The sequence below is a fragment of the Motacilla alba genome, chromosome 11 (genome assembly GCF_015832195.1).
Source record: "Motacilla alba alba isolate MOTALB_02 chromosome 11, Motacilla_alba_V1.0_pri, whole genome shotgun sequence".
NCBI classification, from domain to species: domain Eukaryota; kingdom Metazoa; phylum Chordata; class Aves; order Passeriformes; family Motacillidae; genus Motacilla; species Motacilla alba.
Window position 1 is genome coordinate 17,095,638 of NC_052026.1, and position 14,180 is coordinate 17,109,817.

Consider the following 14,180-nt stretch of genomic DNA (forward strand, 5'->3'; position numbering starts at 1 on the left):
GCAGAGGAAGCTGTGGCTATTAATAGGCACCGTTTCTCCAGTGGAAAGGGTGTTCTCCAAAGGGCAGGAATGAACACCCTGTGCCCGGTGGATGAACTGCTGGCCTAATTTTTGTATCATAACAGGGCTCTGCACAAATCTAATCATCGCACATAAGCCACACAGGGATGTTTGCCAGTTTAGCTAATCAGTTTGTTTTTTTCAGACTTGAAAAGTGTGCTCAGGGATGCAGTTTGTTGCTTAGTACTTGTTCTTCCAAAGAAGCCAAATATAAATGTGTATTTGTCTTAAGCAATTCTTGTTGTGTTGTGACGAACATTTCACTGTTGTTCGTGTTCTCTCAATTTCTGACTCTCTGGATACTAAAGAAGTCATCACTGTAATTTACTTCAGGGGCACATAAAGAAATTATATAAATGCAAGAAAATCATAAACATGCAGTGCAAGATAATAACCCACTGTTGCTTGTTGGATTTGTTTAAAAAAAATCATTCTGTAGCAATTCTACTGCAGAGTTAGGGTAGCATTAAGCTGTATAAAAACCTTGAAAAAGAGTTTTCATAAAATTCATTTTGTTCATTTTATTAAATGTTCAATAAGTTTTTTTGTGTAAATACTTCAGTCACGCTAGTAGGTTTCTAATCTGTGAAATCATTCTTTCTGCAGCGCTTTTAGATATAAAATAATGATAATATCATAACTTCAGGAGCAACCTGTCTGACTTGACAATGTCTTGTCTGGATAATATTCTGCCCTCAAATTTTCATGGGGCTACACTTTTTCCTTCTGCTGCTCGGGTATTTTTGCAGAAAACCAGCAGAAATACACAGGCTATGGGCTCACTGCCAGAACCCGTGTTCAAGAGGTGGTTTTGAAGGCACCTCAAAGGCAGGGAAAGAAGCTGTTTCTCCTTGTGGAACTTTTTGTTGGCTTGAAAGGCAGGATGTGTTTTGTTTCCCAGCTCCTGTGCTGGTAGCTGTTGTGGCAGCTTCCTCTCTTGTTCTGGGATGGATTCAGGTAGTCCAGATGGGCTGGTTCCAGGTGGATTTTATCCTCCCCATCCTGGCGGGATAACTCAGCCCTTAGAGCCTTGTTACACTTGGTGTTTGTGCAGTTGGAGGTGCTGAGAGCTATCCCAGAGCTGGGAGTCCCTTCCCCTCCCCAGCCCCTCTCCATTTCTCACTCAGCTAACAAGAGCCTCACCAGGTCACAGTGCTTTATGAATTTTTATACACAACCACAGCACTCAGAAGCATTTCCATTTGCCTCAGCCATCACTTTTCTCCGTGGTTAATGAAGCTCAGCCTCTCTCACTTCCCTGTTTTGAGCGGAGCTGGGGGATCCCTGCTGGGCTGGCAAGTTAAGTTGCCTTTGTGCAGCTGTAATGTGCTTTTCTTACCCCTCCAGACTTCTCACAGATACACCTTCCGACTTGTGGCTTCAATAGGATCTAAAGTTATTTGCTAGAAAGGAGAAGGAATAAAATGCAGAGGATAATATTGCTTTGATGCTGTAATTCCCACAGATTTGAGCAGGGCTAGGTTATATTTACAAAAAGCATCCTAATATTTATTGATAGAGCAATTAGGTCTGTATTTTCAATGTGAAATTTCCTCATTCAGGAGTCATTTTGTTGCTTGTTATGATCAGCTAACAGAAAAATATGAATACCTCTACATAGAGACATACAGAGTTAGTTTTGGTGTGCTTATAGATAAATATGTGTATTTATTTATTCAGAATACCTCTGTGGAGATTTCACCAGAGAGAAAATTATGGATTCAGTATTTCTGTTCAAAACAAATTAAACTTCTGAGAATTAAACTCAGAAAAAAAATTATTTTGGAAGTGGAATATATCAGACCAACATATGCTTTTGAATACAAACCTATTTCAGCTTGTTTCCTTTTACTTTAGTTTATAAGACATGCAACTGCTAACCTTTCAATGTTTTAAAATGGTATCCTTTAATACATTTGTGGGTTATTATCATAAATATCACAGTGGTGTAGAAACCTCGCAGTTGTGATATATCATAACAGGGAAAATAGAGTGCACTGAGAGGAGGAATCCCAGGAACAGGAATTTCCTTGCTGAGATCTATGAAGGTTAATATTTCCAGTTACAACTTTTCCTATCATTGCACTAATGGACTTGGGATCCTGCACAAGTTTTTCCACCAGGTCTTTTGGTGGTAATAAGCTCAAAGTCAGTGATCAAATCCTTGTAGGTGTTGCTAATAATGAATATTGCTCGGTGGAAAGAAATATTCTGTACAATTCACGTGTGAATTTTACATAAAGGAGTAAAAGTCTAACACAGGAGGCTGAGAAATGAACAGAGGGCGATGAATGACACTCGTTTTTCACTGGGAGCTGCTTGGCAGTGTTTTCATTTTGCTTGCATGGAGTTTTGGAGCCTGTCTCATAGCATGTGGCATATTAGGCACAATAAAGATGTTCATTTGGCAGCTGGAGCATGACTAGGAACATCATAAGAGTCATAGATGCGTCAATAAATTAAGAACTCCACCCTCATATAAATATTAGATCACTGTTTTAATTGCCCATTGAATTCTTGTCAGTGAGACATTCCTTTGTCATGCCTGGTGCAGCATTACCAACGTTTCAGTTTGGGGCTGGGGCTGATCTGTTGCTATTTTTCATTTTTTGCACTTTTGTAGCACCCTGAGCCCCAAACATGAATCATTTTGTTTCAAGCACTGCACAGACACTGGGTGAAGAGGTGGCCTTTGCTCTGAGGAGTTTAAAATCCAGTTAAACTCCTTAAGCTCTAATACAGAGTGAGTGTGCAGGAGAACGTGGGAACTTTTGGGGTGTGTGTGTGGCCCCTCTCATCAGGCTGCCACTCACCCAACCTGTTATAATGCACGTGGGTAGTGGGAAAAATGTCAATTATCCATCTCAGGGCTTTCCTCACACCTCATTTCTGTGACAAACGCATGAACATCACAAACATCATCACACAGACCATATGCTAGCAGGGCTGCCAAGCAGCAAAGTGTTGGATATTCAGAGAGCACCTTTGCAGCTCAGGCTGACACTTTCCACAGCTGATATCCACAACTTCTGTCTCATTTCTTGTTACACTGGTTGGTACTTGGGGGACAAAAGGAGTTATTAATTAATAACACTTTAGAGTTTTTATATAGGGATTTCTGCACTCACTTTATGTACTGAGCAAGATTTTTTTCACCGGAGAATAAGAACTAAAAATTCTATTTCCCTTGTATTTAATGGGCATTAACAATGTACAAGTTTGGTTAAGAGACAGATGTAATCTGGGAATGGATGGGAAATCGGAGGAAGCTGAAACTCCTCAGAGCTCTCCTGAGTGCCTGGCAGGGAAGGTCAGTGTGGTCAGTGCCAGGCCCAGCTCCATGGGCTGTGTAGCTGCTCCTGGAGTTTGCCACAGGCAGCTCAAGTACTGTAAATTTGGGGCATTTGTCTCTTACCCAGAAGTTACATGAGTTTAAGGAAGCAAATATTCCCAGTGAGGCGCATTGTGAGGATGAAATTCAATCTCGGGTGATGTTCCCTGGTCAGCCCAGTCCAGCAGACAGCACCACCCTGATAAGGTCCACATTTGACTAGGGATTTTATCTAGAGCTCCAGTTCCCCTCAACTCTCTCAACAATTGGTTTCATTTTCATCCCTGCTGGCCCTGAGGCCAAATAATCTTCAGTGTTCTCTATCCCTGTGATCACTTCATCTCCTCCCACTTCTAATTTCTCTCCTACATATCAGTACTTCTCAGAGCCTTCTGAATTTCTTTCCTTCTCCTTGCTATTAACCTCACCAAATACTCCCATTTCTGTGGTAGGACTGGGAATTGAAAGCATCAGTGCTTATGGATGAGATATGGTTTCCCACTTTCAAACAACTCTGCCTCAGCCCTTTTTGGAAAAAGTTGCAGAGTTTCATAAAGCAAGATGAAATAGACAGCAAAGTAAAAAAGGTTCAAAAGTGTCAAAGTCGTACTTCCAAGGGAATATAGAATAGATTCAAGCACTTCTCCTGATTCCATGTGCCAAACCTGCATGTGGCCCTTGAGTTTCCCCAGAGCATGCAGATGGCAGCGATGCAGGGATCCCAGGGTTTGTGAGCACTGAGCAGAGAGGTGGGAGCAGTGCGCCCCCAGCCAGCTCCTCCCTGCTTTAGAAACACAACCCAGTTTGTTCTTCTCTTGAAAGGGACCTGGAGCGTTTGGCTGGGTGACGCTGCAGCTCTGAACCATGACATTGAATTTTAAGGCATTATTTTATTATAGTTGTCTTTGGCTTTTAATTTTTTTTAAACTTTTTAGTCATGATTTAATTTCTCAGAGGCCAATGCCAAATTTTTCCAATTGTAAGCTATTATTAGTTAATCAGCAGCAGTTTTTGATTATGAAAAGCACATATTTATTCAGAGAATCACAAACTGGCTTGGGTTGGAAGCCATTCAGGGTCATGCAGTTCCAAACCCTCTGCAGTGGGAAGAGATGCCACCAATACAACAAGTTCCTAAAGCCTGGGGGTTTTTTTGTTTTTTTTTTTTTTTTTAGTTATTTAGTTGGGGTTTGTGTTTCTTTAGGGGATTTAAAAATAAGATACATGTAATTCACAAAGGCTGCAATCTAAGCAGTATCTATACAGTGGCTTGTACAGAGAATTTCAACTTCCCACATTTGTAGTGACAAGAAAATACTACATTTTTTTGGTTGGTAGCTTTAGGAAGTTGAAGTGAGTCTATTAAAACACCTGCCATAAACCCAACATCAACTGCAAAGGGTGATTTGTCACCAGGGAGGCCTTACTCAGGGAGCCTCCCATCAAAACCTTGCTGTGGGCACAAGACCCTTCCTGGAAGCAGTTCCCAGCCTGGGAGTGTGGGCACCAGCACACTCTGAGCACTCTGAAATTGCTTTAAGCTGCTGCTGCTCCCAGATTCTGTGGTTTTCCCTCCTGGTTCTCCTTCAGTACAAGACTTTGCAAGCAGGATGTGCCACCTGACAGCCTGAGATAGGTTTGTCTGGAGAGACTGCAGTGTCTGAGGGGAAAGAGGTTTTGTTTCTTCTTTATTTATAATCCCTCTTGCTTTCAGCAAAATTCAATGCAACACCAAATGAGCTGATGAAATTCTGGTTTTCTGTCCCGCTGTGAATCCAAGGATAGTTCTCTTGCCCTAAAGTAAAGTGGAGGAAATGGGAGCAGTTTTTAGTTAAAAACATGTAATTGAGCCGAAGCCTTGTGCAGCAGCTGATCCTTCAGCTGCTGGGGGAGATTTTCTGCCAGAGCCCACGGTGTCTCTCAGAGAGTCTGGACTCTCCCCGGGAAGGAAATTGTCTGGTGTGAATTCACAGGGTCATGGCTCCATGGGGTGGTTTTAATTTTGTCTTGTTCTCAGCATCCACGTCTGTTTTAATTGGCAATTAAATTCATTTTCCCCAAGTTGTTTCTGTTTGGCCAGTGATGATAATTAGTGAGTGACCTCCCTGTATTTATCTTTTCCATCTTTCTCCCCAGTTTTGCTGAGGTGGGGGAGTGAGAGGGCGGCTGGTGGGAGGCTGGGAGCAGCCCAAGGCCAGCCCTCCACTCTTGCTTTGGTAAATAGTGCCCCACGTCTCTTTCAGTGCCTTATTCTGTTTGAGTGCTTGAGATTTTGGCATTGTTTAATTGTTAACCTAACCCATCTCATCAATATTCATCATAAAATGAAGTTGTACATTCTGGAACCAGCGATGGTTCCTTTTCCCTGTGGTGCTCTGCTTTGGGATTGAATCCCAGTGAATGCCCAGAAAGGAAGGATCTCCACGAGGTCCTCTGGCAGCCCTGTCTTCATGTTGTTCTGCCTGGAGAGAAATACAGAATTTGATGAAGAGGATGTCTGTGTAACTTGCCAGGAGTGTTGAGTGGCCACCCACCAGGAGATTATTCTCATGCTTTAGGACCATTTATAGAGATTCCACAGTCAGGAAGAGTTTAGGGATTGGCCATGAGATTGTTTCTCTTCCTTTAAAAACAATGCCCCAGTACAAGAAGTGTATACAGTGCATTTAAACAATTATGCCAAGCGTTTTATTTTGTAGTAAAACTCCATTGTTGTTGATTTTATGTAGCTGGTATCACTGTCTGTAGTTTTTTTCTGAAATTGTAATGCAGTTTTTAAAGATCCAGGGGAAGTGAAATGTAAAATAAAAATAGTGAGAGCATACAGGTAAATGAAAAGTCTGCAGCAGCAGTAACTCTAGGAGAAGGCAGGGAATACAAAACAGGTTGTCCGCAGAAAAACCTTTCACATGCAAATATATTGTTTAGAGATGTCAAAACCTGAAAAGTTCATTTAGCAATTGCAAGTTTGTGGTCAAGATCTCTTACTGAAATAGGTGGTAGTTAAATCACTAATATTTTATCCAGTATTTTGTGCAAAAAGATTCAGAGGAGAAATTTGAGGCAAAGTCTCAAATCTTTGTGCTTAAGGGATATTTTCTTCTTTATGCTGGCTTTCCTAAATATTTTAAACTTTCCATGTAAAGTGAAACAGAATTATTGACAGCGACTGTTCAATTAAAAGTTCTCACAATCCTTAGATACAGAGCAGCTCATGGGCTGTGTGACAATCCTGGCAGTAAGAAATGTTCAGTTTTTCAGTTTTAGAAAACTTTTGCTGTAGCCTGGGGCTGAATATTCTGTAAACAACCAGCGCTGAGCCTAAAGATGTACTGGATATCTGAAAGCACTTTGCCACAGAAGAGCCTTTGGAGATCCTGGGCTGCGATGAGGAGCACAATGGGGTCTCTATTGCCACTGCTCAGTTTGTGGAACTGGGTGTGCATTTGGTTGGAGTGATCACAAAAGGCTCATGTCCAAAGTGTTTTATATTTATCTGCTACCCTGTTAGACTGGTCAAAGCCTCTTCATCTTTCTCAAAGTACATATTCATGCACTTCTTTATGAAGAAGAATACAAAAAATATAGAATTTATTTGAAAGTTTTTTTTTCCCTTTGAGAGACATTTCTTCCCAAATCTATAGACAAGCTAATGACAAAGATATCTGGAGCTTGTGTTCCAAAGTTGATATTTACAATGTGTTTTTTTCTTTTTTTCTTTTCACCCCCCAGTGAAATTTGATGACTGCAAGGGGAACAACAAATTGAACTTTGAAGTTTCTAACCCAGACTTTAGAGTGGAACTCGATGGGAATTTGGTTGCACTCAAGAATGTATCAGAAGTTGGCAGAGCCTTGTTTGTCCACGCACGGTCGGAGCACGCCGAGGATATGGCAGAAATCTTTATTCTTGAAGCAAATGAAAAACATGGTGCATTAAAGGTAAGATAAATACCAAAGATTAAAAAAAAAAAAAAAAAAAAAAAGAGGGCCAAGGGGATGCTGCTGCTAAATATTTACATGTGTCACTTAGGATTGTAGGCAATTTTAATCTGTTAGCAGAGATCAAAATCAGTCTTCAATGCAGATATTGCTGCAACATTTTCGCTCTTGGTTTAATTTGTGATGCAGATTTCCCAGGTTGTGGAAGATATATTACATCTTCAGGTGTGGATGCTAAACATTCATAAAGACTTTATTCAAATGAAAGAGCCCAAGTATGAAAATTGACTGCTTCTTCATATATATGTTATGCCAGGTAATCACAGTTTGGCCACAACTAAAAATGGAAAATCATAGTTTAAATGTGTAATTTAGAATTTACAGAACCTTCTCGTTCGGCTCCAAGTCTAAGTGCGTGGGAATGAATTCTGTGTAATTTAAATTTTCATATTCGTCTGTTTATCTGACATTGTTAGGTGGTAAAGTGAATAAACATCTGCACACAAACAGTGACACACATTTCCACTCTGTCTCTATACCCTGGTGATTTTTGTTCTGCTCTGTCCACTGAATGTTTTGTCCTTTCTTTCCCCCTCCTGAATTTCAGTGTAAAACAAACCTCATCCTTAGGGGATAAAGCACTTCATAAATTGAGTTGAATTATTGTAAATTGAATTATTATAAATTGAATTATTTACTTCACACCCCTGCAAGTAACAAAAGGAGATGTGAGGTAGCTGCACTTCTGTGTCCTGGCATTTAGGAGAGAGGCAGGCAAGGCAGTGGCTCGCTGGGTAATTAAGCCTGGTACCTTTCCAGACCTATAATTTCACAGAAGTATACAGAAACTTTGATAAAAATGACTGACCTATGTCTTGATTTGGTATTTAGACATTCAATTGCCAACATTCTCATTATATTCCCAACAATATATTAGTATAACTTAGGTCTTCCATCATAAAAACAAATTATCTTCAGGAGAAAGGTTGAACAACCTTCTGAAAGTCCATGGACGAGGAAAGGTTTTGCTCTGCACTTTAAGCACCACACCATGTGAATATGGATTGCCAGCAGGAGAGAAAGAACCAGAATGTGTAACTGCAGAAAGCGGATCAGAACACTGAAATGGAATTTAATTTTATTTAAATATGCCGTTTCTTCACAAAATTAAATTTTAACACAGTCAAACTTGAGGGAGTCTTACGTGGAGGAGCTGTGAGTTTAGGACCACAGACTGCCAAATTCAGAGCAGGAAAGCTACACTTGAGGAGCAAGCTGGGCACTTGGCTGTCCTGTGCCTCAGACTAGCAAGCCTTGCTCCTTCTGTTCCATTCACAAGAATGTTCAAATGGTTTTATTTTGAAATCTTAGGAGCAGTTTCAAAATGGGGATCATCATTCTCTGGTTAGAAGTTACTAGAACCACTGAGGAGTTTGAGACGTCTCTGACAGCAGATCAGGAGTTAAATTTCAAGGGATTGGTTTATGTGTGAAGATCTGACTCTCTGAGAATCACATTCTGAAGATTTATTCTGGTTTTTTTAGAGAAGCAGCCCTTCAATATCTTTGAGGAGAGATATTCTGTGGATGCTACAGTGTAAGGGAAATCATGTCAGCTATTCTATGGCTGTTACAATCTAGGGGAAATCTTGTCTCATGAGCAGCAGTTACAGGATGTGTATTTGCACAGACTATGACAAGCTCTGCCAGCGACCTTTTGTCTTTAGGTCCTGTTTGGGTTCTGGAGAGTCTCCCCTCAGAGTGTTCCAGCAATACTGCTGGAGTGGATGCCTAGTGTTGAAATCTCTCTCCAGACTACATTTGAAAGCCAGAGCTGCTTTGGCCCCACCCCTGGATTCTTTTCCCGACCACTTTGTGTTGTTTCAGAAAGAGAAAACCAGTCTAAATCAGGCAAATTCCGCCACTTGCCAGCCTTTCCTCACAAGTGACAATATCACAACATCTCAACCTGCATTCATCACTTCTTTCTGGATTTTGATATTCAGCCCATGAACAGCTGATTACCCATTTCAGGTGGGATTTAGTGTCTGCAATGCAATTGTGAGTTACACGGTGCCTTAATGTGTCCTGGGAAATCCATCTAAGGGAATCACCCACCCTTCAAGGGAATATAAAAGTCTCGGGATGGCTGTCCTGTCTGGCCTCACCCAGTCCTCTGTAGCTGTTAAACCAGTATTTCTTCCCAACCTTTTTCATCTATTTGCCTATTTTAAACACCACACAGACAGTGTTGTCTTTCTGTTTGTCATACTTGAGAAGGATATAAAGACTGCAGCGTCCTATCTAAAGTGATTTTATGATAAATTTGAACTTAATCCCGTACTTTTGCAGTCTAAATGTGTCAGCATGGAAACAGCAGAACTGCTCCATCTGTTTATGCAAGGAGCCTTGGCTAAGAAATGCTCAGATGGAACCTCAGCAATTCAGCATAATTCTGTGGGGTTAAGATGAGCACATGCTGGAGCAGTGCTTAGCATTCAGTACTTAGAGAACAGTACCTTGTCTAATTAGAGGATAAGTAGTTCTTAAGTATTTCCCCACTGCCAGCAACTGCCATTTCCTTTCTGAAAGCATGTAACCTACATCTGTGAAATCCCATTGTTAATGTTACTAATTGCAGATTCCCAACGTGTTTGGGAATGGCTCTCAACAATGATTTCTGATGTGCTGACTGGCAGCCTAGGAACAGGCAGTAGCTCCTAGAACTTTCTGATTGCTACCAACCATACTTTGGATGAATATGGAAATTATTTAGAGGTGCAATCTGGAGTGTGCAGAAAAGCTTTTGGTATTCTGCTGGTGAAGGGGTGCAGTTCTTTCCTGCTAAAGATGGGGGATTATTCCAGCTGGCCTCACCAATCCATCCTATGTGATTAACTAAATTAACTTCATGGCCAGAGTATAATCAGTGGCTGTTGGAATATCACTTAGTATTTAACTGTTATTTGCATCTGAAGGGCCTGTTTTCCTCCTCTTCTGCCAGGAGCATAATAGACCTGCAGAGCCTGCAGCTTTCCATCCAGGGGTGGCCATGGATATAATATGGGCAGAGGTGGTTCCTCAATCATGGCCATGGTCACAAAATCTCCTGCAGGAGCAGATACTGCACTGCTGCTTTCCCTGATGTCTGCAAGTCTAACACACCCTAAATCCCATCAGTCTCTGCTACAGATATCCATACATGCAGAAATCTGGCCATCAGACTCCACATCAGATTCCAGATCAGACTCCAGCTGGAATTGCTTTCTCCAGCCCGCAGGATGTGCCTCCTCCCTCCTGTGATTTTGGATAGATGTACTGGTCTCTGTCTGTCTTGATGGAGAGGAATATTCCCAAAAATCTTCAGTCATTTCTGAAAGGCTTTTGAATGTGAGTGCACAGAAGAGCCTGTGGAAGGTGGAATAGTTAACTCTTTAACAGTTATGTGCCTGTACACCCTTGGAGCCCGATGCAATCAGTGCTCAGTGAAAAAGAGGAATTCCGCATGCATTCCCCATGGAGCAGTGCTGGTGGGCAATGGAACCTTCCAGTGAGAAATGCTACTCACTTCCAAAAATTTAGAAAGGTCTATTAAAACCTTATTAAAAACACAACAGAAGACTCAATAGAGAAAAAATTACGACACCAGGAGCTGAGGATTTTCCCCACCATGTGCTCACCCACACAATGGAGGTTTCACCTTTTAACCCTTTAGTCCCTCCCAAAGTTCTATCCATCTACTCCTTCTTCTCTGTCCAGTGGTGGAGTTTTACTTCTTTAAATCTTCTCTGGAGGTCAGGTGCTGCCATATTAGCAAGCTGACCCTCCCAAATGTCCCAAACCCAGGCCACTCCCTGATAACAACACAAGGGGGGTAAAACACAACTATAAATCTATAAAACTTCTCTTAACACATGTATATGATATGTGCCTTTTAATTGTGAGAGCCGACCATGCCATTACTCATCTATCACATTCCCCATGGAGCAACGTTGGGATGTGTCTTGCTCTGCCTGTGCCCTGCTCTGCCCAGCATTTGCTTGATGCCCTCTCACACAGTCAGGACTGGAGTGCTTGGGGATATTAAGAAAAAAGAGACCTGGAAATGTTTTGATTCACCCAGAATTCCCCAAATGAACTTTGGATTCATTTTGAATAATTCAGAGAATTGCTAAGCCTCAAATCCCTAATGGAAAAATAAATCACTCATAAACCCTGGTTGGGGAGAAAATGGCTGAGCCAATGACTGGCAGCACTCTCCGATTTTTTAAACTTGTGTCTTGTCCAATGCTTGGTCCCTGCTTTGTTTTATGGAGAAAGTAGGACAACTGAAAGTTGGAAATTTCATCTTATCTGAACATGTGTCCAGACATTAGAGGATTTATGTATTTATTGAAAGAGTCAGGTTTTGTGGAAGGCAGAAAGCGTAGCCAGGCTTTTTCAGAGCCTCATAACAAATGGTGAGTTGCAAAAGGTGGCAAGCTGGGACTTGAACTTTGTCCTCCAAGGCTAAATAAAATGGTGTCTGCTGGTCCTGGTCCCCCTCTGAAATCTAGTGCTGGTTTTAATGAACATACCCTCAGTATACTGAGAGCTAAAAGGAAACCTTGGGACACAATCTGTCTCTGCCTCTCTGCGCTGGCAGCCTTTATTTTTTTTTCCTTCCCCACAGCAAAGGGAGTTATTTAGAACTTTTATTTGTTGCACCGTTACAGACACAGGGTGAGGGGTGGAGGGGAGTGAGATATCAAGAGTCTGGCACCAGAGCAGATAAGAGGGCAGGCAGATATTCAGAAATTCCAGGCTGGTAGTAACTTCACTGCATGGTGCTCAGCAGTCTTCCATACAGAAGGATGAAATGATTAAATAGAAACTGTCAAACCCTCAGGACACATTTCAGGCACTAGATAGAAAAGGAACAGAAGAAAGAAAAGAAGAGATAAGGGTGAGGAGCACACCCAGAGACAGCATGTTGTAGACAAAGTTTAAAGCCATCTCCAGCAGCAGCTCAGACTGAAGGAAATGAAGTTGCCCCAGTGCTGCTACTTTGTCCAGTGCACTTTGTACCAGCCAGGGGCTGGGCAGAAGCTGCTGCTTTTTTTCCCTTTGTCAAATCACTGCTTTTTCCAATGCCAGCACTCAGCTGTGTTTGTTACAGTAGTGACAGAGCCTCAGCAGCCTGGCTGGAATCTTCCCTGCAGACCCAAATTCTCATTCCTACCAAGCCTTTGCCTTTTGTGCAAGTTGCTTTCTGCCTGTGCATGTTTCCCAAAGTATCAAACAGAAATAATGAAACTAAGCTCCTTGGATTTAAACCTTAGCATTTCTTGTTTGTGTCTTGCTCTCTGCTTATCCCCACAGGATAGAGATTGCAAATATTATGGATATGAGATAAAAAGTGCCTAGAGCCTTAAATCCTACATGTATGGCTTTCTGCCTTAGAAAGATGATAACGGATCAATAATCTTATTATGAATCAGGATTCTCTCACAGCAGAAAATATTCAGGCAAGGAAGTGTGAATAGTTGAGTTTAGTCATCTGGCAATTCAATAAGTTATTTGGAAAACAAGATCAAGAATCAGCCTCTCTGATATAGCAGGCAATCGTTCCCATTAACGTATATTAGCATTTTCCTGTTTAGAACAGAATTCCAAAGAGGCTGAAAATGACTGTGCAGAGGTATGGAGATGGACTCTCATATGAGATATTGACAAACAGGTTCGAAGATTTCCATGTTATTAGATTTTGCATATAGCAGTTGCAGCAGAAAGGGATGCACTGCATAAATAAAATACCATGTTTTGCATTTAATTTTAAGGCACAAAATAGAATAAGTCACAGGGGGTGCATCAATACCTATGATACATTTGAGTTATTATACTGATCAAAACTGTGTATAGAATACCATTTCCAGAAAAGCTGAGGAGATCCCTTGCCTTCAGATGTGAAAGTGTCCTCCAGGCATATAAAGAAGGATTTTCTTAAAGATCAAACAACAAAAAAAGTAATTTTCTCACTGTTGTGTTCAGTTTGGCAGAAAGTTTAACATATTAACATTCTCCTAGCCATTAAGTTATTAAGTTGTTATCACTCCTGTTACTTTTGTTATCACACTGCAAACACATATTGACTTGGAATTCATGCATAAAAAGCTGAGGTAAAAGTGATCTTAGAATTTAATACCTGTGTATTGGTGGCATTTTCGAAAATGACTTTTCCGTGCTATAATCACCACTGAATAGATATTTTTTTTCTTTTGAAGTCTGCAATGCTACTTTTAGGATTTCACAAAATACATCTCAATTAATGTCAATGAAAGCAAGAGCTTGTTCTCATCAATGGGTCATTCTCTAGTGTCATTTAGCTGCCTTTTAAACGACATTTATATAAAAATCCTCGGTGCAAACCACTTGCTGTTGCAGAAACAACAAAGAGCTCCTTTTATATCAGAAATCTCCTCAACCTCTGTGTTCCATAGAAATTCCAGTCACCTGTTTCCCTTTTTGTCCCTCAGTCTGATCCAGAACCTGCTGCAATGATCAGGTTCCAGTGGGTTTCAGCTGAAGCCCTGGGAGCCCGAGCTGTGCCTGGCAGTGCTGTGGCTGTGGCTGCCCTGCCCCTTTGCTGGGCAGTTTTTGGGTGTCCCTGCAGTCCCCCCCAGAGCAGCTCTGATTTGATGGACACTCACACTTCTGCAGCCTCCCCGCACCTCCAATGCCAGGCTTGTGCTTCCTCAGGCCTGCACTGAATTTACCCTTCCCCAGCACCAAGGAAATGCAGGTTTCATATACACTGGCTTTGGAGTTTGCTCTGACAAAGATCCATTTATCTGAGAATTATTATGGTGC

At 41.4% G+C, this 14,180-nt stretch overlaps 1 protein-coding gene across 2 annotated transcripts in view; it reads left to right on the forward strand.

The window, feature by feature from the left end:
- CDH13 (cadherin 13) overlaps positions 1 to 14,180 on the forward strand; it is a 442,930-nt gene that overhangs the window by 148,329 nt on the left and 280,421 nt on the right. For both annotated transcript variants that reach the window (XM_038147938.1, XM_038147939.1), the window contains exon 3: positions 7,124 to 7,332. In XM_038147938.1, coding sequence (XP_038003866.1) covers positions 7,124 to 7,332 — 209 coding nt within the window. The remainder of the gene's footprint in view (positions 1 to 7,123; positions 7,333 to 14,180) is intronic.